The sequence below is a fragment of the Aquarana catesbeiana genome, linkage group LG06 (assembly GCF_042186555.1).
Source record: "Aquarana catesbeiana isolate 2022-GZ linkage group LG06, ASM4218655v1, whole genome shotgun sequence".
Taxonomy (NCBI): Eukaryota; Metazoa; Chordata; class Amphibia; order Anura; family Ranidae; genus Aquarana; species Aquarana catesbeiana.
In genome coordinates this window covers 282,986,773-283,013,959 of record NC_133329.1, presented here as the reverse complement: position 1 = coordinate 283,013,959, position 27,187 = coordinate 282,986,773, and the positions used below count along the sequence as shown (strand labels likewise).

Below are 27,187 nucleotides of genomic sequence, written 5' to 3'. Positions count from 1 at the left end.
CCACGGCATATGAAAATTATATCTTGGAATGTGAAGGGTTTGAGGTCTCCCTCCAAATGAATGAAAGCGTTCGTACATTTAAAGCATCTTAAGGCAGATGTGGCATTACTACAGGAGACCTATCCGTCTTCAATTGACCTGCAAAGCCTCTAAAACTTTGGTTAGGGAAGGTGGACGTAAGCAGAAGCAGTCAGTCATTCTTTTCCACAAGAATGTACCTTATAGTTTGAAATTCATAGATGCCGTTTAGTCTGGGCATAAAAGTCACTGTCCATATGACAGTTACAGTTTGAGACCTTGTTACAAACATTTACACCACAAACTCTCAAAATCCTTCTGCCAAAGGGTCTCCACCCGAGTAATGAAAGTTCCCGAAGCCTGAGGATGGGTTCACACTATGTGCGGCGTGGGGCACAGCAGGGGGTCCAGGGCAACCCCTATTTCAGGTCTGAATTAGGTCCAATTTTTTGTCTGAATTCAGACATGAAACTGAGACAAAGATGCACAGGACCATTCTGTGTGCTCCGCGGCCATCACGGAGATGTGTTAACCAGTCACAACCTCCTGTCATGAGAATTGATCAGGGGCGATTTCAACTCCGTAATGGATTTGGTAGAGGATAAAGCCAACTTCTGAACTTCTACTGCCAAGGTATTTCCTGGGACTTCTAGCATCCCCACCGACACATGATCTCAGCTTTGAATTTCATGGATGTTTGGCAGCTAGTCCATCCCACTGGCAGAGAGAGTTCACTTTTCGATCTTGTCCACAGGATTCTTTCAACTTTTTTTCCCCCTTACCCCTGCTGCCCTATGTCCGAGATTCCATGATATTTTTCGGACAACAGCCCTGTTTCCATAGCACTTTTCTGAAGAGCCCGTGGCGTGTGAAGCACACCCAAAAACTCCACCCGGTGCCAAAAAAAGTGCACACACACACAAAGAGTGAAACACAAAAATGTGCAACGGGTGTTATACTAGTCCTCCCTAGGAAAGACCTTCCCCAGATCCCCCGGGGCGTTAGGCTCCAGACGGGGACTGAGGTACTTCACTTGGGTCTATCTGGCCAAAACCAGACAGACCCCCTTTCTCTGGAGGGTCTGCTGAAACAGACCCACCCAAGCACTCGGTGGGACTCCCCCGAAGGGAGACCCCATGAGAGAGGGTGAACCAAGCCAAAAAGCCTATGTCCACCCCCATCCCAAGACGTTCAGCGTAGGCTCGAGGACCCACACCCTACTAATCACACAGTGACAAATGTGAACACCAAAGAAAAAGAAAAAAAAAAAAAAAAAAAAGTGACAAACACAGGGTCAAAATAAATAGGAAAGTGGGGAGGAGGCGGGAGAAGTGAAAGAGTGACCATTGTGCAATACAATAGCCAGGCTCTTCGGCCAGGAATAAGAATTTCCCCTGGTCCTAGCCAAAATTCTCGGCCCTAGAGAGGCAGGTGTAAAAAGAAAAAAAAAAAAAAAAAGTGTGTATGGTGAAGTGACCATGGTGCCATAAATCAATCAATGTGACCCTCACTCACAGTGATCGTCTGGCACCCCTGAGCTGCCACTTCAGGGGCACATTCACCACAGGCAAAAGGCCGAGAAGCGATTTTTATGGAACAATTTCCTGTTTCCATAGCACTTGGAAACCTAGTCAAAAAGGTGATGGAAAACTGGAAATTTCCATAATATTTGGTAAAGAACGATGATTTTCAGTGAATGTTGGAACCAGCTTGGAGTGAATATGAACTCTAAACAGTGGCCACATAACTAACCCTCAATCTTTTCTGGAAGGCAGGCAAGGATTTGCTCAGACAAGATTCTCATACACCACCCAGTATAAGAAATAAAATCATGCTTTTACAAACCTGTATAACCCATGAATTTCCCAGGAATCTCCTGGTTGCAGCAGCGGCTGCAGAAGATCTGACCACAAAGACGACAGTGATGCCTCCGACGGAAAGTGGTAAACTTCTCGCTGCAATCATAACACTCTTTACACTGGTTATCGGGCATCCAGTACTGCTTTAAGTCACTGTCCTGGAAAAGATTAAAGCACAAAACAAATTTTTCTTGACCCAATTATGTGAACTACATTTACTTTAAGTCCTAACCCTAAAACCACAAACAGAAAAGGTTCCTTAAAACAAGCTCACGGTTGCTGCCTACTTCAACTTGGTTATGATTTTTTTTCAGCAGGAGCCATTCACTTTTATGGTACCCAGAACATCCCACACACAGACGACACCCACGGTGGTTCCTGGGTGTTCTCTCTTGCCAGGACCCCTGGACCAGTAAAATGTCTCAACATTTTGGAGCATGTAGCTCTCAGGGAAAATCCAATCCCCTTTTCTGCAACTAATGAACATTGAAATCAATGTTTATTATATCACTTCTGTGTCAGGAGCGGTCATTCCCCAGGCTACTGTAGCCAGTTTAGCAACTAACCAAGCATAATTTGTGCTTGACTAGATGAAGTGCAGGACAGGGGAGACACTGGGGGTCCGATGTCTCCATAATGAGGACCTGTCACCTACCCAATGCCATATTAGCATCCTTGTGATAGCAATAAAAGTAGGGGGAAAATAAAAAAAAAAAAAAAAAAAAAACACACAAGAATAGGATTTTTATTAGAGCTTACCTGTAAAATCCTTTTCTTGGAGTACATCATGGGACACAGAGCCTTAATTACTTACTTAATGGGTTATAGGCCACCTTCAGGTGTTGACACTGGTAAACCCAATCAAAGGAAGTTTACTCCCTATATAACCCCCTCCTCCTTCCAAGAGCACATCAGTTTTTGTAGCAAAGCAATATACTTGTATCCCAAAAAAGAGGGGAGGGACCTCTGCGTCCCATGATGCACTTCAAGAAAAGGATTTTACAGGTAAGCTGTAATAAAAAACCTATTTTCTTTATCGTACATCATGGGACACAGCATTAAGCAATTACTTAATGGGATGTCCCATAGCAATGCCACGTGAGGGGTGGGAGAAAACAACCCGCAGGGTACGCCCAGACTTGAGGATCTATACTGCTGCTTGCGACACACTGCACCCGAAGGCGATATCCTCGTACCTCCCTACATCCACCTGATAAAAAATGTTGTGAATATATGCACTGAAGACCAAGTTGCGGCCTTACAGATCTGAGCCATGGAGGCCTGATGACGCACTGCCCAAGAAGCACTAACCGACCTGGTAGAAAGCGTTTTAACTTGAAAAAACGGGGGAATCTTACCCCTTAAATCAGAAGTTTGAATTATCACTTGCCGAATTCACTTAGCGACAGTGGATTTCAACACTGCCTGTCCTTTCTTAGGACCCTCCGGCAGAATAAATAAGACATCAGTCTTACGAATCTGAGCAGTTTTCTTTAAATAGATTTTCACTGCTCTCACCACATCAAGACAATGTAATGACTTTTCTTCCCTGGAACATGGTTTTGGAAGAATGATGGCAGGACAATATCTTGGTTCAGGTGAAAACCTGAAATTCCTTTTGGCAAAAAGCCTGGATGAGGGTGTAACACCACTCTGTCCTCATGAAAAATCTAATATGGATCTTTACAAGAAAGAGCAGCCAATTCTGAAACACTCCTTGCTGAGGACATAGCAACCAAAAATACCAACTTCCTTGTCAGAAGGACTAAGGGAATCTGTTGTAACGGCTCAAATGGCTGTTTTTGTAACACAGACAAAACTAAGTTTAAGTCCCAAGGGTTCAAGGAAGGTTTGACGGGCAGATTAAGCCATGTCACCCTTTGTATAAAGCCCCGGACTAAAGAATGAGTAGCAAGTGGTCTTTGAAATAAGACCGATAAAGCTGAGATTTGGCCTTCAATAGTACTTAAGGCCAATTTCATTTCTACCCCTAATTGTAGAAAGGCAAGAATTCTGCCTATGATACATCTCCGAGGGTACCAACCCTTGGATTCACACCAGGAAACTGCTGGTGACTTAACCTCCCTGGCGGTATGATTATTTCGGATTTTAGGTGCTGAAAGCGGTACCATTATTTTGCATGGAAATTTGGCGTTTTATATTGTAGGTCTGTAAATCTTAACAATAACACACTTAAATCTGTCCAAACCAGAGTCTAGTAGATATCCCGGGTATGATAAAGTTTGAAACACAAAAACATAAATTATAATATAATAAATAAAAATAAATAATTAATAGTAATAAAATAAAATTTCCCCACAATTCACTATCGCTCAATTCTGCAAGTGTTCTAATTTACTATCGCTGTTTTCTAGCTGGTCTAAAGCCACTTTTGACGTAAAGGGACACTTTTTGGTTGCTATGGACAATCTCCAGTTTCCAGGCAGAAAGAACAGTATATATCATATAAAACTGCATGCAGGGCATGGGCCAAAGCACTGGGGACAAAAGGGATGTGAAATCATTTCATACAGTACTGTAATCTGTAAGATTACAGTACTGTATGTGTTATGATTTTTACTTTTTTTTTTAATTTGCTGCCAGGCTCCGCCCCCGTGCGTCGCGCCGCTCGCAGGGAACGGAGCCTGGCACGGAGAGGCTTCGGAGGAGGACGGAGCCCTCGGACACTGCGGGTGACATCGCAGGATCCCAGGGACAAGGTAAGTAACGCCGCCCCAGGATCCTGCAATGCGATCCCGAGTGTGGCTCGGGGTTACCGCTAATGGTACTGAATTTTAACCCCGAGCCACACTCGGGAAAACCGCCAGGGAGGCTACGTAGTCCGCCTGCCAATTCTCTACTCCCCGAATAAAGATTGCAGAAAGGCATGGAACATGCCTTTCTGCCCAAGTTAGAATATGGTTCACCTCTCTCTACGCTGAGACTTTTGGTGCCCCCTTGGTGATTGATATAGGCCACAGCTGTGGCATTGTCGGATTGAATCCTGACAGGACAATCCCGTAACCTGAAAGTCCAGGCCTTTAGAGCCAGACGTACTGCCCGAATCTCTAGAATATTGATGGGCAAGATTGTCTGTTTTTGGCCATTGTCCTTGGACAGTTGTCTTTTCTAGTACTGCTCCCCAGCCTGAGAGGCTGGCATCCGTCGTTACCACTTTCCAGATGACTGGTCTGAAGGATTTTCCCTTCAGCAGATTCTAGGTTAATAACCAAGTGAGGTTTTGGGCCACTCTTGGGGACAGCCGCATTGGCAAGACTAAAGCTTGAATTGTTTAGTTCCAAGCAGACAGGATACTATTTTGCAGCAGTCCTGAATGGAACAGGGCATAGGGAACTGCTTCGAATGAAGCTACCATGGCTCCTAGCAACCTCATGCAGAGGCGAATGGAGGGATTGCCATTTGACCTGACCCTTCGCACCAGCTCTCCTATGGAGTTGATTTTTGCTTGAGGCAAGACCTTTTCCTGGGCTGTGTCTATGATCAGACCCAAGTATTCCAGCCTTCTTAGCAGTATTAAGGAAGATTTCTCTAGGTTGAGAATCCAACCCAAACTTTTCAGTAAGTTGGTTGTAGTGCGTACGCTTTGCACCAAATGAGTCACGATTGATCTATAAGTAATAGATCGTCTAGGCACACTACGATTGTTATGCCCTGTGCCCTTAACCTAGCTAGAGGTAGGGCCAGCACTTTGGTGAACACCCGAGGAGCTGTGGCTAGCCCGAAGGGCATGGCTACAAATTGGAAATGCAGCTGTTCTATCTCGAACCACAGAAACTTTTGATGAGCAGGAAATATAGGGATATGCAGATATGCATCCCCGATGTCGATTGACGCCAGAAGTTCTCTTCCTAGAAGGATAGAAACTACCGACCTGATTGTCTCCATGCGAAAGGAGCGGATCTTCAGGAATTGATTTAGCTTTCTTAGATCTAGAATGGGTCTGACGTCTCCATTTAGTTTTGGTACCATGAAAAGATTTGAATAAAACCCCCGACCTTGCTCTTTTGTGGGTATCTGTATGATCACCCCTTGAGAAATGAAGCAGCCTATTGCCTGAAACAGAGATGTTTTTTCTCTGGATCTTTGGGAACGCTCGATCTCAGGAAAAGTGACGGTGGAAAGTACCAAAATTGCAGCTTGTACCCCAGTGCTCCTGTGGAGATGACCCATCTGTCCTGAATTTCCTTTTTCAGACTTCTGAAAACTGCAGAAGTCTTCCCCCCACCTTGGTGAAGGGGGTTGCCTCTTCATAATAAGGCTTTAGGATTCTGTTTTGCAGATTTCCTACCCCAGGGTTTCTTTTGAGCCTGGGTCTGACCCTGAGGTTTTCCTCTAGTCTGACGGCGGAGGCCATTGCCACTGCCTAGAGGCGGAAGCCCCTGGCGCAGGGGAAAGAGCCTGTTTTACACCACTTAAGGACTAGCCTCGTTTTGGATTTTAGGTGTTTACATGTTTAAAACAGGTTTTTCTGCTAGAAAATTACTTAGAAGAAAAACCACATATAATGTTTGGTGGTTCTAACACCCTAGAGAATACAATGGCGGTCATTGCAATACTTTTTTTTGCACCGTATTTGCGCAGCGGTCTTATAAGCGCACTTTTTTTGGAAAAAATTAACTTTTTTGCATAAAAAAATAAAACAGTAAAGTTATCACAATTTTTTTTTATATTGTGAAATATAATGTTACGCCAAGTAAATTGATACCCAACATGTCATGCTTGAAAATTGCGCCCGCTCGTGGAATGGCGTCAAACTTTTACCCTCAAAAATCTCCATAGGCGACGTTTAAAAAATTCTACAGGTTGCATATTTTGCGCTACAGAGGAGGTCTAGGGCTAGAATTATTGCTCTCGCTCTACCGGTCGCTGTGATACATCACATGTGTGGTTTGACCACCGTTTTCATATGCGGGCGCTACTCGCGTATGCGTTCGCTTCTGCGCGCGAGCTCGTCGGGACAGGGGGGGTTTTAAAAAATTTTTTTTTTTATTTTTATTATTTATTTTTAAATATTTTATTTATTTTTACACTGTTTAAAAAAAAAAAAAAAAAAGAAAAAAAAAAAATTGTGTCACTTTTATTCCTATTACAAGGAATGTAAACATCCCTTGTAATAGAAAAAAGCATGGCAGGACCTCTTAAATATGAGATCTGGGGTCAAAAAGACCTCAGATCTCATATTTACACTAAAATGCAATAAAAAAAAAAAAAAAAAAAAAAGTAATTTAGAAAAATGACATTTGAAAAAATATGCCTTTAAGGAGGCGTGGACGGAAGTGACGTTTTGACGTTGCTTCCGCCCAGCAGTGTCATGGAGACGAGTGAGCGCCATCTTGGCCTCACTCGTCTCCAGACAAACCACTGAGCAGGACGCGATCGCCTCCGCCGCTACCGATGGCTCCGGTAAGTGGCGGAGGGCACCGGATCGCGGCGGGAGGGGGGGGCCCCTCTCCCGCCACCGATAAAAGTGATCTTGCAGCGAATCCGCCGCAGGGACCACTTTTATCTGAAAGCCGGCCGCCGCACGAAAACGGGGATACCGGGGTTATGGCAGCTAGCTGCTGCCAAAACAACGATATCCCGTTCAAACTTAGGACGTATATAGTCGTGCGGCGGTCGGGAAGTGGTTAATGAAGGGCGTTTATATTTTATTTTCTTTTGACTGGTAAAAAAGTACTTTTCCCAGCAGAAATTGTCTTGATATATTTATCAAAGTCTTCTCCAAATAGTCGCTCCCCATGAAAGGGGAACTCAGTTAAGAGATTTTTACATGGTGTTTCAGCTGACCAATTTTTCAATCACAAGAATCTGCGTATATGTACAAGCATAAGCGTGAGGCGGGATGGCTGGTGAATAGAGTCTTTAATGGCATCTATGGCAAAACCTAATGCCTTAGGTAGTTCAGCCAAATCCCGGGCTTGTTGTGTAGGAAGCTCTCTAAGGGCCTGTTTAAATTGGTCCCTTAGGGATTGGCAGACGCCTATTGTGGTGACTGCGGGCTGAGTGACGGCACCTGCTATGGAAAAAGTAGATTTTAGCAGAGATTCCAACTTCTTATCTGTTGGATCTTTAAGCATCTGTGCATTGTCTACAGGTCAAGTCAAGTTATTATTCACATTGGAAATTGCAGCGTTAATTGCTGGTACTTTCCATTTTTTGGAGAATTTCTCCTCCAGGGGATATAGAGAATTGAAAACCTCTTTAGGAGGGAGAAAAGGTGCATCCCATTCCGCAAAAATAAGCTGTTCAAGTAATGCATGTGCAGGAAACACATGCAAAGGATGAGAAGGTTTTAAAGCACCTAAGGAAGAAGCCATGTTTTCATGAGACTGTTAGAGGCAGCATGAAAGTGGAATGAACCATTTCCGTAAGAGATTGTATCACCAATTTTTCAGATTGAGAAGCTGAAAAAAGGTTCATCTACCATTGTTTCCTCTGCAGAAGAAGAATCAGTTTGTTTCTCTTCCTGATCGATTGAGGGTAAAACCTCATTGTGTGCCCACTGTTCCCCTTGCAAAGCTGAAGCGGGGGAGGGAGACCTAGTACGCTTTCTATCTATTTGAATGGAGGATGCGATTAAAGCCACTAATCTTTCTTCAAGACCCTGAAGGGAGGAGAAAAGGGCATCTTTAGTCACGTATACAGGTGCTGAGATGTGAGAGGCAGCTGCACCATCAATTTGCTCCAATGGCTCACCCTGAGTTGCCATAATTGGTAATTCAGGCAAGGATAACAGCATGGAAATACAGCTGGAAATCCCAATGCCTGGGGGTGAAACCTTTACCCTTTTGGCTTTTGTGGTGTCTTTTTTTGGCAGGCATAGTCCCAAGTACAAAAACAGAGGTGCTATACAAATTGCACTAAAATCGCTGAAAATAGTCTTGACTTTTAAAGCTGCTAAAAAAGTTCAGCCTAGTGCTGGAAAAAGAGTGTTGTTCCTGTATTAGGAATGCCAGTTTTGCAACCCATACGCGTGCCACAGCTCGTGTGTCCCTGTGTGCAGGCAGCTTGTTTCCTCCTCATCAGCAGAGGAGAGACTGACACAGCTGTATTTATCTGCTATTAGCCTGCCGTGCATCCTCATGGATGTTTCATGGCACCTGCGTTAGGCCCCGCCCCCTCCGAAAAATTTTTAATTTAAAATGTTTCCGGCGCCTGAGCACGGCGTTTTTGGGGTCCCAGACCCAACACGAGGGGGGTGGGCAGCAGAGCCTCCTGCAGTGAGGCACAGACCTGTGAAAATACAGCCACAGTAGGACTTTAGCGGTAAAATAGCGGGACCTTCCGCATCCCCCACAGCTGGGGGGAGGGGGGGGTAATGTAAGGGGGGTGCAGCGCTGCTGTCACCCTAACCCTCTGGTCCCATCAGGGGAAGGCAAAAGACATTTTTTGCAGATTTTTTTACCTTGCAAAAATCTCCTTCCACACGCTGTGCACCCAGACACGGAACTGAGCAAACAATGAGATAACAGAGTAAGGTATGTGCATAGACTCCATCTAATGGAGATTTTAAGGCATGACAACATCTTTTCCTTGAAATAAAATGCATAGATGTTTTTAATCTCTAAATTTTCTTCCCTTACCTTGCCCTCGCCACCGGATTTTGCTGAATTAACAGAAAACCCAACTTTCACCCATCACGGCGGGCTAGGTTTAGCAAACCTTCGAGGACTGGGTACGGAAAAACGGGGTCCAACTGCCTCAGGCCTTGTATAAGCACCCAATCAGGAAGCTTGAGGTAATGTAACAAGACCTAAGCCCTGGGTTCCTGGGGTCCAGCCCTACAAAGAGGCATTACAAGCAAAACCTCGTGCTTCGGATCGAGGTCCCAGGTACCATCCATCTTAGGCCTCAGTGGCACTTCTGGATGGATCTGGCTTCTTTTTATGGAGGAAATTAAATCCAGCATGGATCCCTCCTGGAGATCCTCAGAGTACTTCTTCACTCGTGACCAACACCTTAGACACTGGCGAAAAAACTGATGTGCTCCTGGAAGGAGGAGGAGGGGTTATATAGGGAGTATACTTCCTTTGACTGGGTTTACCAGTGTCAACACCTGAAAGTGGCCTATAACCCATTAAGTAATTACTTAACGCTCTGTGTACCATGATGTACGATAAAGACATTTTTATTAATATAGATATACATACATAAAATTCTCAAAAATATTGTGACGCCTGCCTTTACACACATGAACTTTAATGGCATCCCAGTCTTAGTCTGTAGAGTTTAGGTTAGGGCGTGTGTCTATGGGAAGGTTTGACCATTCTTCCAGAAGCAAACTTGTGAGGTCAGGCAAAGATGTTGGACAAGCAGGCCTAGCTCGCAGTTTCCTCTTATTCCTCCCAAAGGTGTTCTACTGGGTTGAGGTCAGGACTTTCTGCAGGCCAGTCAAGTTCCTCCGCCCCAAACTTGCTCATCTGGGTCTTTACAGGACTTGCTTTGTGCACCGGTCCATTTGGTAGAGGGGGGGGGGGGGATTGTGGTGTGGGGTTATTTTTCAGTTTTTCAGGGGTTGGGGTTGGGCTTGGCCCCTTAGTTTCATTGAAGGGAACTCTTAAGAGGAAGTAAACTTCCATCTTTGAATTTTACCTCTAGGTAAGCCAATAATAAGAATTACCTATTTGTAGTGTAAATATCTCCTAAACGTGCACCGTTTAGGAGATATTCACTGTATATGCAGCCAGTAACCTCACTAGTGCATGTGCTCTGAAGGAACAGCCACCCGTGCCCATTCTTTAGGGCCCTGAGCCGTAGTCCACGAACCAAGATGGGTGAAGATGGAAGCTGCCTGCAGCTATGACATCGCATCGCAGAAAGGCTTGGTTTACATTTCACATAATGTGCTAGTATGCAATGCATACTAGCACATTATGCCTTCACCTTGCAGGTAAGAGAAAAGACATTCAGCGGTTTACAACCACTTTAAGGCGTCAGATTACCAAGACATTTTGGACAATTTCATGCTCCCAACTTTGTGGGAACAGTTTAGGGGTGGCCACTTCCTGTTACAACATGACTGCGCACAAGGACTGGGATGCCATTAAAATTTATAAATATATACATACAAACAGTGGGGACGGAAAGTATTCAGACCCCCTTAAATTTTTCACTGTTATATTGCAGCCATTTGCTAAAATCATTTCAGTTAATTTTTTTTCGTCAGTAATGTACACACAGCACCCCATATTGACAGAAAAACACAGAATTGTTGACATTTTTTGCAGATTTATTAAAAAAGAAACTGAAATTTCACATGGTCCTAAGTATTCAGACCCTTTGCTCAGTATTTAGTAGAAGCACCCTTTTGATCCAATACAGCCATGAGTCTATTTGGGAAAGATGCAACAAGTTTCACACCATACATATTTAAAATAAAAAAAACAAACACCGGGAAGAACCATGGACCATCTTTCCGGTGTTTGTTGTTTTATTTTTTTATTTTAAATATGTATGGTTGGTTGTAATTTCCACCATGCCCTAATGAGGGAGCTCCATATATCTGTTTGCACTCTAGATGTTCAGCTAATAAATTATGTTAGCAAATATTTTTCCGGTTTTTATTTAAGAGAATTTTAAACTCAGTAGTAAATATGTCCAGTGTTAGTTTTTTTAGGGAATTAAAATGTTATTTTATCGTGTATGCCATTTTAAAAAGGAACTTTTAAATATACTATGCATTGTAAGGAATTAAAGATCGCTTAAATGGTATGATGATGCATTGACTCCCAGGGTCACCGTGGCAACCAGTACACACACTATAAGCATCGCTTAGGTCTGTCACATGAGCACCCTTGAAAAAGTCACGTGTCTGGTGACGCAATGCGTCGGGAGGAGGAGCCTGTGACATTTCAACAGTGTCTGTGTGTACACTGGTGGTGGATGAGGAGTCTCCAGCGTGTAGCCGAATGCAGCTGATCATTTTTTCTTATGCGATCATTCCAACAGGGACATGTGAGTGAGATCACCATTATCTTATATAAAATCACTCCGGTATGATCTCTGCACAATGGTTTTGTTTCTGGTTCTTTTATTACATATCGTGGAAGTCCGCTGAAAGCTAGAAATCCCACCATAAATCATCAGCAGTGGAACAGTATTTTTAAACCCGCTGCTATCCATTTAGGCTTATATACTATTGAACTCCCTGCTATCCATCTGAGCTTACTTATAAGGTTCCGTCATCCCACTACAAAAGGACTTTTTGGTCACAATCAGTGGATGATTTATTTGGGCATATTCATTTATTAAGTGTATGTATTTTACACAGGAGGATTGTTAATTATTTATTTCACAGTCACTTTATCCATCATTGACAGTTCACTTATTTTTGGTAATCTTGAAGGCACACTGTGTATTATTAAGAGGTTAATATTAGCGCAATTATTTATTTATATTTATTCATTTGTGTAGTCCACATAAATCGATTGCAGCTATATTATTTGGGCATCTTATATATTTGCACATAATTTGGTTCGCTATTTCCACTTCAGCGCTTTAGTAAATTTTTCACCTTCTTAAAATCACTGGAGTTGTTGTGAAGCCATTCCATTATTTTAGCTGTGTGCTTAGGGTCATTGTCATGTTGGAAAGTAATCCTTCGGCCCAATCTGAGGTCCTGAGCACTCTGGAGAAGGTTTTCGTCCAGGATATCCCTGTACTTGGCCGCAGTCATCTTTCCCTCAATTGCAACCAGTCGTCCTGTCCCTGCAGCTGAAAAACACCCCCACACCATGATGCTGCCACCACCATGCTTCACTGTTGGGACTGTATTGGACAGGTGATGAGCAGTGCCTGGTTTTCTCCACATATACCGCTTAGAATTAAGGCCAAAAAGTTCTATCTTGGTCTCAGACCAGAGAATCTTATTTCTCACCATCTTGGAGTCCTTCAGGTTTTTTAGCAAACTCCATGCGGGCTTTCATGTGTCTTGCACTGAGGAGAGGCTTGCATCAGGCCACTCTGCCATAAAGCCCCGAATGGTGGAGGGCTGCAGTGATGGCTGACCTTGTACAACTTTCTCCTATCTCCCGACTGCATCTCTGGAGCTCAGCCATAGCGATCTTTGGGTTCTTCTTTACCTCTCTCACCAAGGCTCTTCTCCCCTGATAGCTCAGTTTGGTCGGACGGCCAGCTCTAGGAAGGGTTCTGGTCGCCCCAAACATCTTCCATTTATGGACTATGGAGGCCACTGTGCTCTTAGGAACCTTAAGTGCAGCAGAAATTTTTTTGTAACCTTGGCCAGATCTGTGCCTTGCCACAATTCTGTCTCTGAGCTCTTCAGGCAGTTCCTTTGACCTCATGATTCTCATTTGCTCTGGCATGCACTGTGAGCTGTAAGGTCTTATATAGACAGGTGTGTGGCTTTCCTAATCAAGTCCAAATCAGTATAATCAAACACAACTGGACTCAAATGAAGGTGTAGAACCATCTCAAGGATGATCACAAGAAATGGACAGCACCGGAGTTAAATATATGAGTGTCACAGCAAAGGGTCTGAATACATAGGACCATGTGATATTTCAGTTTTTCTTTTATAATAAATCTGCAAAAATGTCAACAATTCTGTGTTTTTCTGTCAATATGGGGTGCTGTGTGTACATCAATGAGGAAAAAAAATGAACTTAAAATGATTTTAGCAAATGGCTGCAATATAACTAAGAGTGAAAAATGTAAGGGGGTCTGAATACTTTCCATCCGTCCGTACACACACACACACACACACACACACACACACACACACATGCTTTTTTCCCCCCAGTAGAGAAGTGGTTACTTTTATCCAACCAAAAAGGATATTACTTACTGTATATTCTTAAGGAAAAAAAAAAAAAAAAAATTTACCTGGCTCTTTCCTTCCATAATCTCCTTTAAGCGTTTGAGCACAGTGCTCAGACTGCGGAGCTGTACGGCAGTGCGTGGATCGTGACCCAAGGGTGGTTCTACCTTTCTTCTGGTCTCTGAAAAGTAGCAATTAAAATCGTCCACAATTCATATATAGTTTAAACATGTAGTGTCGGCAGGAGCCGGACAATGCACTCACACTCCACTGATCACACATTTTAACCTTCAAAATCATGTGCAGGTATTTTTTACAAAAAGGTAAGCTTAACCTTTATTAATCAACTACCTACAGCAAAAGCCTCATGAGCACTTACCGGAAAAACAGAGATCTAACAGTGTCTGAATTTTACTGGGCTTTTAAGACAAACAGGAATTTAAAGAAAGAGCCCCCAGTGCCCCTGAAGAATTTTAGATTTAAAATTTTTCGATGTCAGTAGACGTTCAGTGTAATTTCTGTGCCATTATGCGATTAGATATATAAAAAGTGATGGAACCTTCTACTGTAGTGTACAATCTACAGCAAAAAACACCCAACCCATTAATGCTGATTGAAGTGTTATGGGGCAGCAACAGACACCACTTTACTGACTTAGCACAGCTATACACTGAAAGAATGTTTAATGCCTTAAATTCTAACACTGAAAGCAAACCTTAACCACTTCAGCCCCGGAAGGATTTACCCTCTTCCTGACCAGAGCTCTTTTTACAATTTGGCACTGTGTCGCTTTAACTGCTAATTGCGCGGTCATGCAATGCTGTACCCAAACAAAATTTGCGTCCTTTTCGTCCCACAAATAGAGCTTTCTTTTAATGGTATTTGATCACCTCAGCGGTTTTTATTTTTTGCGCTATAAACGGAAAAAGACCGAGAATTTTGAAAAAAAAAAAAAAAAAAAAAAAAAAAAGATATTTTCTACTTTTTGTTATAAAAAAAATCCAATAAACTCAATTTTAGTCATACATTTAGGCCAAAATGTATTCGGCCACATATCTTATAAGCGTATATTTATTGGTTTGCGCAAAAGTTATAGCATCTACAAACTGCGTGTTTATGACTGCCTATGTCATTTCTTGAGGTACTAAAATGGCAGGGCAGTACAAAACCCCCCCAAATGACCCCATTTTGGAAAGTAGACACCCCAAGGAAATTGCTGAGAGGCATGTTGAGCCCATTGAATATTTATTTTTCGTCCCAAGTGATTTAATAATGACAAAAAAAAAAAAAAAAATTTTACAAGAAGTTGTCACTAAAAGATATATTGCTCACACAGGCCATGGGCATATGTGTAATTGCACCACAAAATACACATTCAGTTGCTTCTCCTGAGTACAGGGATACCACATGTGTGGGACTTTTTGGGAGCCTAGCGGCGTACGGGGCCCCGAAAACCAATCACTGCCTTCAGGATTTCTAAGGGCGTAAATTTTTGATTTCACTCCTCACTACCTATCACAGTTTTGAAAGCCATAAAATGCCCAGATGGCACAAAACCCCCCCAAATGACCCCATTTTGGAAAGTAGACACCCCAAGCTATTTGATGAGCGGTATGTTGAGACCATGGAATATTTTACATTTTGACACAAGTTGCGGGAAAGTGACAATTTTTTTTTTTTTGCACAAAGTTGTCACTAAATGATATATTGCTCAAACATGCCATGGGCATATGTGGAATTACACCCCAAAATACATTCTGCTGCTTCTCCTGAGTACGGGGATACCACATGTTTAGGACTTTTTGGGAGTCTAGCCGCGTACAGGGCCCCGAAAACCAAGCACCGCCTTCAGGATTTCTAAGGGCGTAAATTTTTGATTTCACTCCTCACTACCGATCACAGTTTTGAAGGCCATAAAATGCCAAGATGGCACAAACCCGCCCCAAATGACCCCATTTTGGAAAGTAGACACCCCAAGCTATTTGCTGAGAGGCATGGTGAGTATTTTGCAGCTCTCATTTGTTTTTGAAAATGAAGACAGACAAGAAAAATGTATTTTTTTTTCCTTTTTTAAATTTTCAAAAGTTTGTGACAAAAAGTGAGGTCTGCAAAATACTCACTATACCTCTCAGCAAATAGCTTTGGGTGTCTATTTTCCAAAATGGGGTCATTGGGGGGGGGGGGGGGGGGTGCCATCTGGGCATTCCATGGCCTCTGAAACTGTGATAGGCAGTGAAGAGTGAAATAAAAAAATTTACGCCCTTAGAAAGCCTGAAGGTGGTGCTTGGTTTCTGGGGTCCCGTATGCGGCTAGGCTCCCAAAAAGTCTCACACATGTGGTATCCCCGTACTCAGGAGAAGCAACAGAATTTATTTTGGGGTGTAATTTCACATATTCCCATGGCATGTTTGAGCAATATATCATTTAGTGACAACTTTGTGCAAAAAAAAAAAAAAAAAATTGTCTTTTTCCCGCAACTTGTGTCACAACATAAAATATTCCATGGACGCGACATGCCTCTCAGCAAATAGCTTGGGGTGTCTACTTTCCAAAATGGGGTCATTTGGGGGGAGTTTGAACTGTCCTGGCATTTTATGCACAATATTTAGAAGCTTATGTCACACATCACCCACTCTTCTAACCACTTGAAGACAAAGCCCTTTCTGACACTTTGTTTACATGAAAATTTTTTTTTTTTGGCAAGAAAATTACTTTGAACCCCCAAACATATTTTTTTAAAGCAAATGCCCTACAGATTAAAATGGTGGGCGTTTCATTTTTTTTTTTTTTTTTTTTCCCCCCACACAGTATTTGCGCAGAGATTTTTCAAACGCATTTTTTGGGGAAAACACACACTTTTTTAAATTTTAATGCACTAAAACACACTATATTGCCCAAATGTTTGATGGTATAAAAAAGATGATCTTAGGCCGAGTACATGGATATCAAACATGACATTCTTTAAAATTGCAGTGGCGACAAACTAAATACATTTTTAAAAGCCTTTACAGGTTACCACTTTAGATTAACAGAGGAGGTCTACTGCTAAATTTACTGCCCTCGATCTGACCTTCGTGGTGATACCTCACATGCATGGTGCAATTGCTGTTTACATTTGACGCCAGACCAATGCTTGCGTGTCGCCTTTGCGCAAGAGCAGGGGGGGGACGGGGTGCTTTTTTTTTTTTTTTTTTCTCTTCTTCTTCTTCATTATTTTGAATCTTATTTTTAAACTGTTCCTTTCATTTTTATTTTTTTTTTAATCATTTTTATTGTTATCTCAGGGAATGTAAATATCCCCTATGATAGCAATAGGTAGTGACAGGTACTCTTTTTTGAATAAATTGGGGTCTATTAGACCCTAGATCTCTCCTCTGCCCTCAAAGCATCTGACCACACCAAGATCGGTGTGATAAAATGCTTTCCCAATGGCGCTGTTTATATCCGGCGAAATCTAAGTCATGAAATGCTCGTAGCTTCCGGTTTCTTAGGCCATAGAGATGTTTGGAGCCATTCTGGTCTCTGATCAGCTCTATGGTCAGCTGGCCGAATCACCGGCTGCATTCTCAGGTTCCCTGTTGGGACAGGAGAGCGAGAGAAAAACATGGAAGACGGTGGGCGGGGGGGGGCATTCCCTCCCATTGCTTGCAAAAGCAGTCTAGAGGCTAATTAGCCGCTAGGATTGCTTTTACATGAAAGCCGACCATTGGCTGAAAAGAATGATACCAAGATGATACCTAAACCTGCAGGCATCATTCTGGTATAACCACTCAAAGTCCAGCAACATACCGGTATGTTGCTGGTCCTTGTTGGGCATATATTGTAAACTTGTTTTTCATACAGCCTGTGGGCTGAACGAAAAAAAGATATTGATCAGTGGGTATGCCCACCATTAGAATACCTCCCTTCATCCACCCACTTCTAATGATGGGCATACATGCACCGTATATATATGCCAAAGCATGGGGGCATCCTCCCGCAAAAGTTAGGAGCAAATCGCTCCTCCGCCCTCTGCTGCCCCCATGCTTCGGCATATATGCTGAAGTATGTAACTGTGGTGGTGAAATCACCTCCGACAGCGCTGGAGTCACGGCTTTATGTATCGTGGGAGCAAACGCTGTTGCTGTCAAGATAAATAAATCCGCTCTGCAGCTGAATGGCGTACCTGAAAACAAAAAAAGCGGTTAACCAAAAAAAAAAAAAAAAAAAGTATAAAAAAAAAAAAAAAAAAAAAAAATGCATACCTATAAAGCAAACATGATAAAAACATAACAATAAAACATTGCAGTATAGAATGCAGAACAATAGAGAGAGAATAGAGAGAGAACAATAAAACGACAACTATTTTTGGTTTTTTTATTTTATATATTTTTATGGGTTTTTTTTCTTCCACTTTTTTTTGTAACTTTAACTTTAACTGGTACCAGGTTTGGGTCTCTCAAAATGCGATGGCATCTTGGGAGACCCTGTGAAAGTGTGTCCTAGTCTGTGCAGTGCTGTACCCTACGCTAATACTCAACTAGTGTATGGTAGCGTTCAAAACATTCACCCATGCAAAGACCAGGATTGTCAGGACAGAAGGGACAATAATACCGGGTGTCACGCCTAAATCCACGCTTGCTGCAGACACGACATCTTTTTTGGGGGGCTCGTTGGGTAGGGGTACTCGGGAGGACATATTGAAAATGCCTCTCATGCAGTCGGCTTACTGCATTTGGTTGGGGAAGGTGGGAGCACCGTCTGGAAACAGAAGGGCTCTGACGATCTCTTCCTGGAATTTAAGGAAGGATCCAGTCAGACCTGAAGCTCTGTATAGCACATGAGCGTTCAGCAAAGCCAATTGAAATAAGTATACAGACACTTTTTTGTACTAGCGTCTGGCCTTACGGGCAATTAGGTATGGCGCCAACAACTGGTCGTTGAGGTCCACCCCTCCCATATTAAGGTTATATTCGTGGACACAGAGGGTTTTCTCCACAACACCAGTCGCCGTAGTAATTTGGACCGTCGTGTCTGCATGAAGGGAGGTAAGAACGAAAACATTCTTATTGTCCCTCCACTTCATAGCGAGCAAGTTATTACACTTCAAGCAGGCTCTCTCCCCCAGCCTAAGACAGGAATCTACAAGCCGCTGGGGAAAGCCCCGGCGATTAGGTCGCACGGTGCCACATGCTCCAATCGGATGATCAAAAAGGTGGCTAAAAAGTGGCACGCTCGTGTAATAATCGTCCACGTACAAGTGGTACCCCTTTCCGAATAAGGGTGACACCAAGTCCCACGCTATCTTGCCAGCGCTTCCTATGTAGTCAGGGCAGTTTGTCGGCTCTACGTGACTATCTTTGCCCTCGTAAACCATAAAACTACATGTATAGCCTGTGGCCCTGTCACAGAGCTTATACATCTTGACCCCGTATCTGGCACGCTTGCTGGGAAGGTACTGTTTGAATGACAAGCGGCCAGAAAATTTAATCAGGGACTCATCAACGCAGACAACTTCATGGGGGGTAAACAAGTCTGCAAAACGTTGGTTGAAGTGGTTTACCAGGGGCCGAATTTTGTAGAGCCGATCGTATCCAGGTTCTCCACGAGGACGACAGAGTTCATTGTCGTTGAAGTGCATGAACCGCAAAATCTGCTCGTATCGTGCCCTGGCCATGGAGGCAGAGAACACGGGCATATGGTAAATTGGGTCAGTGGACCAATATGACCGCAACTCACTCTTTATTTATGCCCATGTTGAGGGAAAGGCCCAGAAAGATCTTAAATTCGGAAACCGTAATTGGTTTCCAATCTCTGGCAAGGGAGGACTGGGGAATAGTGGCGATGTGTTGACCAGAGTACAAATTGCTTTGGTCCACAATAGATCTAAAGAGATCTTCGGTGAAAAACAGCGAATCAAAATCCAGTGGCGTAAAATCAACTGTTTCCACTTGAATTCCGGGTTGGCCAGTGAATTGGGGGAAGTACGGGTGCTGCAGAAGTGGTGGGTACCCAATTCGGATTGACGAATGCAGCAGGAAGGGCACTATGGGCACGACGGGCCTGTGTTAGTCTTCTTGGTGGCAGCGGGACACTACTTGTGCTTGCCACCTCGCCAGCTTGAACTGCACTTATGGGACTCGCCACGTCACCAAGTGTTACTGCAGTGCTGGAAGTACGACTAGGGTGTACTAGGCCGCTGGCGCTTGCCAGTTCACCAGAAGGAATAGCGGCACTAGTACTTCTCTGCTCCATACGAGAGCTCTGCGGTTCTTGCACTTCAAGGACAGAAGAAGTTTGGGGTCTGGTACGCCTGACCTTAGCAGGGACCACAACTCCGTCGTCAGAGCTATCTGTCATGGAGCCGCTGTACTCTACAGGATCGTATTCTGAGCCTGAATCTGACAGATGAGTGACTTCCTCTTCACTATCTGTCATGCTCAGAAACGTGTAGGCCTCTTCACTAGTGTACCTTCAATTTGCCATTTTGGGCTCTAAATTTAGGGGTACACTAGTGAGACTCACAGGCAAAAAAGCTCCTGACTGTTAGCGACTGAATCAAAACGCTACCAAAAAACTGTTAGCGATCGCAGGGATCAGGCCTGACTCTGCGAACGCTGCAGTTATGTATGCTTAGTGTTTTGTAAGTGAACTGCTGGGGAGTATAGATCTGATCAGATATCGATCCGTTCAGATACTATAGCACTAAGGGAGGTGTATGCTGCGTGCATGGGTGTTAGCGGTACTGGCACTAACCTGACGCTGCCTGGGGCGACGCAGACCTTATCTGATCCTAAAAACGTAACTTATATCACCGCCGGGCAATTAGGGGGTTAAACCTTTATAAAGGTAATAAACGGCGGGTGCCCTAAAGCTATAATAAACTATAAAAAACAAACCAACGTCACCCGTAACACTTATACGGTGATCGCTGGTGAAAGGGTTAACTAGGGGGCAATCAAGGGGTTAAAACCTTTAGTAGGTAGTATATGGGGGTCCCTGTCGCAATAAAACACTGACAGCGAACCTATATACTTGCCTCCCTAACTAGCGTCACCTGTGTCACTAATACAGCGATCAGAAAAACAATCGCTTAGCGACACTGGCGACGGGGGAGGGTACCCTGGACCTAAAGGGGGGTACCCCAGACCTAAAGGGGGCTAACCTAACACTTAACTGTCACAAACTGACACCAATGCAAAAAAAAAAAAAACTGCTATTGGTGTCAGTGTGACAGGGGGTACAGGGGGGTGAAAAGTGTGCCTGGCGTGTTCTACTGAAAGTGTAGTGTTGTGCAGACTTACTTGATGTCTTCTCTCCTCGGCGCCGGATCGAAAAGACCGGCTCGAGGAGGGATGACATCACTTCCTCTCCCTCTGTTTACATTACAGAGGGAGAGGAAGCATTTTCATTCGCCGGGAGCAATCGGGAGGGGGTGGCCAACAATGGATGGCCTTCCCCTCACCTCTCATCGCCCGCGAACTCGAGCCGACCGCCTCTGGCACTGGGGGGGGGGGGCCCCCGCCCATGGGAAGGCAATCACATACCAGGTACGTGATTTTGCCTGCCCGTGCCATTCTGCCGCAGTATATCTGCGTTAGGCGGTCGGCAACTGGTTAAGATGTACATACCACAAAAAAAGAGCAGTTCTATTCACAGTCTCTTTTCTCCATATGAAGGGGCTAGATCCAGTCATTTTCAGTAGGATTGTATTCCGAGAGTAGTGGGAGTAACATGTGCCAGCACCAGTTATCTCCTCTTCATTTGCATAAACAGGACTTGCTGTTCATGGACTGGTCATTCAAAAGTGGTTAAACATATATGCTACTTAGGTCAATGGGCAGCCTACAAGTTAAGTAAAATCTGCTGAATGCAGGGGTCCTCTGCAATAATTAAGGAAATACCCTCCATTGTATTGGTCAAACAGGTCAATCTTTATAGGTCAAATTAATTAGTTAAAAAAAAGACAGACAATCCATGTGTTTTATGGCTTGGTAGTATCAGAATGGTTGCTCTAGGCAGAATTTTAAATTGTTTTATACTCTCCACCTTTCTAGCAAAAATGTGGTTTATCTCCCCTAGTTTCCTGGATCTTGGGACAGAGGACATTCTACTATTGTGTCTGCAATTGACAGGTACCTGGCAAAACTTCAGTATCCCCAAAAGGATGTGTTGAGCGTACAAGTTTGACTGTTGTAACCATAGGTTCCTTATGTTTTTAGTTTGTTTAAAGTTATGTGGTTTATCAGTTTTGAAGGATAAAAAAGGTACCCAAGGCACTGGATAGTGGTTTGCCTAAAGAATGGTAATAACTGGACCATCCCCAGCTAACAAATTATTTTCTTGCTTGGATTTAGACTGGTCCAGGCAAGTCTAATTCTATGCCGTCTGGAGTTAGGAAATCCTCCAAAACCACAAAATGAGCCATATCAAAAATCTTACAACCATCTTACACCTGTTTTTACACCATTTTAGGTCTGGTCCCAAGTCTAATACAAAAAAAAAAAAATAATACATATCAAGAATATAAAAAGATGAACTGATATGCTCTTTATGACACTGCTTTATATTATGTACAGTATATTTTTAGAAGCACAATCTTTTAAAAGTTATGGCTTAGAAAAAAATAAAATAAAAATGGTTTATAAATGTCATAAGAAACCATGATAGTCTACAAACCTGAGTTTGTTGAAGATCTTCTTTCTCCTAGTAACTGCTTCTTATACTGCACTGGAAACTTAACAGGCTGTGATGTTGGCGAGTGATGAGGACTTGACCATGTGTTTCTTATTGTTGGGTCCCCAGAACCAGACTCGGTCCTTTCTGTAGAAGTGACCACGCGGACCTCATCTGAAATAATTCCAATGTTAGAATTACTGTAGGGTTCCAATTTTTCATAAGGACAGGGAGGGAGGAAAAAAAAAAAAAAAAACACCCAACCACACACACACACACACACACACACACACACACACACACACACCAAAGTAAAATGTTGAATTAGGATTGAGTAAGAGAACATAATGTAATGCTACAAAAACAACTTATAACAAAAATAGAACTAAAAAAAATGTGTAAAAAAAAAAAAAAAAATTAAATAAAAAAATTATTTGTTTTGGATACAGTGTAGAAGGATTAAAACACTTATGTTATCGTTTCGATGCCCCAGTCATGGAGATTTATCCTATTTGTCCTATCAACCAAAAGTAAAAAATTGTCACCAGAGTAAAAAATTCCAATGACCCTGGTGACTACTAGGGGATTCCCTCACTTTGGAGAGATTTCCTCTCACTTCCTGTTTTGGATATGGGATACTGATGTCAATATTATTACTATTTATAAAAATTGCATCAAGGTCACCTACTCCCAGCAATTCTAACAGAAACTGTTGGCAAGTTGTCTTGATGCATTTGGATAAATCTGCAAAAAAAAAAAATTAAAAGAAAGATTTAAAAAATCTTGCTGCTACAACAGCCATACATATCCCTTCAGTGTTGAGACAAGGCATTATCCAATTTTAGTCATATCACTTAGGTTTGCCTAAACCATGAATTATTCAAACTTAGATCCTCCATAACATCTGATAGGTATACATACAAACATAGTTTGACATTTGCAGCTGTTCTAACTAGTTTACATCCTGTAGAACATGATAAAAATAGCTTTAGCAAAAATATGTTGCAAAATTGTCTACAGCAGAATATTTCCACATGAAAAGAGAAGACAATCATGAGGCTCCATGAACACTAGAGCTGATAAACTGCAGTTTGTTGGCGTTTGGGTGTTCTTTTTCTACAAGCCCATAAACTCCACTATGTTAGCCTATGTGTCCATGCACACATAGATGTTTTTTAGCTTTTTTTTTTTTTTTTTTAAATCCAGAAAACTTATTGAAAATTAGAAATACATACAGTCCAAAGATCTACAGTCCAGACATTTATAGCAAATATAAGCATTTAAATGTTCCCTGAGAACAATGCCTCATGTACTGTATACTTATTATTATTACTATGTATTTTTGAACCATTTAAGTAAGGCCACCATCACCAAATCTAGTACTGCTATATTCAAATACCAAAAATAAAAACAAACACATACAGCGCTGACAAAAAATATAACCACACCATAGATATGATACTATATAAAAAAAGTGCTCTGTGCAATATTCCTATAATCCAAAAATAACATGAATAAAGTGCTAAATACATAGAATATATAGGGATATACCATAAGCGCAAAACCCAAACCAATTACTAATTAATAGATTACTATTTGCTAATTTAGCACATGTGTGAAGTGCCAAATGGATATGCAATTGGTGCTAAACACAAACCAATTGCTATTGAAAAACAATATAAATTATGTGCTAGGATAAATAAAATTAATAGTGGTTAATAGTCCCAAATAAATGCCATCAGCTAGACTGCCACACAGGGCTTTTGGTGATCCGACTGAATGAACATCATGGTTGTGTAGAAGATGCCCCACATAGATGCATCAATTTTAAATATGACAGCAGGGGTAAGGGGGGGGTTGTGCTGGAACATGCTATACCCCAAATACAGGTGCACCAAGTTTAATGCTCTAAAGGTGAACTTAGACTTTAAAAAACAGCAGTTTGTAGGAAAGATACCACAGACGTTGACCCGGTTCCACTAAACCAGTCAAGGCTCTGAATTGATCCCAACGTTAGATGCCTAAACTGGCAGCTGGCTCAGCCTCTCAGTGAGCCACTAAGAGCCTGAACCAGCCACTCCCATCCCCTCCACAGCCTAGCACACCAGTTAACGCTGGAGGGGCAAAGCAGAGAACCTGTGACTGACAGTCACTGCTCTCTGCTCAGCGTGGACCTGAGAACTGAGCAATCAGCAGTCTTTGATAGCTACAGTTCTCTGTGCAGAACCAGCAGACGACAGATGCAGCATCAAATTAATGCTGCATCAACCTAGGCGAGTATACATTTTTTTTTTTTTCCAAACCCCATACTTAAAATTAACGTGTATATACTCGAGTATAAGTTGAGGCCCCCAATTTACCACAAAAAACTGGAAAAAACTTATTGACCCGAGTATAAGACGAGGGTGAGAAATGCAGCAGCTACTGTAAGTGGAAAAAGAAGGTCAACAATGCCATCTGCAGCTGCATGCCTCCATGTGTCCTGGACATGTGTATGTGTCCTGTGTCCCTGTGCAGCCTACCTGTGTCCTGTGCAACCTCCGTGTGGCGATCTCCATCCTCCGATCAGCGTGTGATAATACAGTTCGGCGGCCATTCCACTGTTCAAAAGCCGCGCCTCCTCCTCCTCTGTGATAGGCAGAACACTCAGACTATCACGGACATTCTCTCATTCTCATACCACGGACCAGGATGAGAGAATGTCCGTGATAGGCTGTACACTGACTGTTGGGAAATGGAGTGTTCAGCCTATCACAGACGAGGAGGCGGTGCGGCTTTTGAAAGCTAGAATAGCCTCCGAACTGCATTATCACACGCTGGCCGCCATCTGCCTGCATGACACGCTGATCATGTAGACAGACGGCGGTGACTCGAGTATAAGTCGAGGGGGGCACTTTCAGTCCAAAAAAAAAAGGGCTGAAAATCTCGACTTATACAGTAAATGTTTCTCCAACCAGCTCATTTCTCCCCATCCATTGACCATGCTTCACAGATCTTACCTTTTAACTGATGTTACCCTGTTAATAATGCAGACATGACTACCAACTTGATACATAGAGAAGTGCATATTATGTACACATTAAAAACCTTACCTTTGCTAAAACGGAACAGATTTACAAAAGAACTGTAGGCAGATTTAAAGGGCGGCTCATCTTGATCGGGAGTCAAAGGTTTAAAATGAGTGAGATGGGATGGACTACTTGGAGACCTGGGGAGCTCGCTGGCAGGTTCCAGTGTTGGTGAAGTCTTGTCATCTGTGGCCATCTCATGAGACCTGAAAAGAAGAAGGGGAGGCAGAATATTCATCTGAACTTTATAATTGAGCAGTACTAATTTGAAAAAGCTATGGTGCCAATATCTTGGGGGAGGTCCAACAAGTCTGAAACAACTGTAAGGTGTATAAACATCCCTAAGGCTGGGTTCACACTGGTCCGACAAACGCTCCGACATTGGGAGCTCATGTCGCATGACGTGTGAAATTTAATGTTTCCCTATGGGAGCCGTCCTAACTGGTCCGACACAAGTCGTTCCGACTTTAGAAATGCTCCCTGTACTACTTTGGTCCGACTTTGATCCTACCTCAGCCTATTGACTATCATTGAAGTCGGATCAAAGTCGGATTGCCGTCTTGCATGATCCGACTTCGGCAAGCGACTTGTGCTCAGATGTTCTTGAGGGGGAACTCCGCGCCAAATTTTAAATAAAAAACCGGCATGGGTTCCCCCTCCAAGAGCATACCAGGCCCTTGGGTCTGGTATGGACCTTGAGGGGAACCCCCTACGCCGATAAAAATGGCGTGGGGGTCCCCCCCAATCCATACCAGACCCTTATCCGAGCACGCACCCCGGCCGGACAGGAATGGGGGTGGGGACGAGCGAGCGCCCCCCCCCCTCCTGAACCGTACCAGGCCGCATGCCCTCAACATGGGGGGTTGGTGCCTTGGGGGAGGGGGCGCGCTGCAGCCCCCCACCCCAAAGCACCTTGTCCCCATGTTGATGAGGACAAGGGCCTCTTCCCGACAACCCTGGCCGTTGGTTGTCGGGGTCTGCGGGCGGAGGGCTTATCGGAATCCAGGAGCCCCCTTTAATAAGGGGGCCCCCAGATCCCGGCCCCCCACCCTATGTGAATGAGTATGGGGTACATGGTACCCCTACCCATTCACCTAGGGAAGTGTCAATAAAAAAAAACCACAGTACACAGGTTTCAAAATTAATTTATTGGGCAGCTCCGGTATCTTCTTCCGACTTCTCCCGGTGTTCCGCCTCTTCTCCCGGGCCCGCCGCTATCTTCTTCCAGCTCTATTGCCAGCGAGGGGCCTGGTCTGCTGCCGCTGTCTTCTCGCCGCTGTCCCGCCGCTTCTTCTCTTCATCTCTTCTTCCGATGTTGACACGACACTCTCCCCGGCTGGAATGCTCTCTGTGCGCTCTGCTCTGACTTATATAGGCGGTGACCCCGCCCCCTTATGCCGTCACAGTCTCTGGGCATGCTGGGACTGTGACGGCATAAGGGGGCGTGGTCATCGGGTGATGACCACGCCCCCTAAAACGTCACAGTCCCAGCATGCCCAGAGACTGTGACGGCATAAGGGGGCGGGGTCACCGCCTATATAAGTCAGAGCAGAGCGCACAGAGAGCATTCCAGCCGGGGAGAGTGTCGTGTCAACATCGGAAAAAGAGATGAAGAGAAGAAGCGGCGAGAAGACAGCGGCAGCAGACCGGGCCCCTCGCTGGCAATAGAGCTGGAAGAAGATAGCGGCGGGGCCCGGGAGAAGAGGCGGAACACCGGGAGAAGTCGGAAGAAGATACCGGAGCTGCCCAATAAATTAATTTTGAAACCTGTGTACTGTGGTTTTTTT

General features: G+C 43.6%; 1 protein-coding gene across 3 annotated transcripts in view; it reads right to left on the bottom strand.

Moving 5' to 3' along the window:
* Nucleotides 1–27,187, bottom strand: part of PIKFYVE (phosphoinositide kinase, FYVE-type zinc finger containing) — a 455,233-nt gene that overhangs the window by 386,116 nt on the left and 41,930 nt on the right. For all 3 annotated transcript variants that reach the window (XM_073633422.1, XM_073633423.1, XM_073633424.1), the window contains exons 2-5: nucleotides 25,425–25,606; nucleotides 22,336–22,506; nucleotides 13,743–13,858; nucleotides 1,864–2,035 (exon numbers count right to left, since the gene is read on the bottom strand). In XM_073633422.1, the coding sequence (XP_073489523.1) occupies nucleotides 1,864–2,035; nucleotides 13,743–13,858; nucleotides 22,336–22,506; nucleotides 25,425–25,596 (631 nt within the window). In that variant the 5' untranslated portion in view covers nucleotides 25,597–25,606. The remainder of the gene's footprint in view (nucleotides 1–1,863; nucleotides 2,036–13,742; nucleotides 13,859–22,335; nucleotides 22,507–25,424; nucleotides 25,607–27,187) is intronic.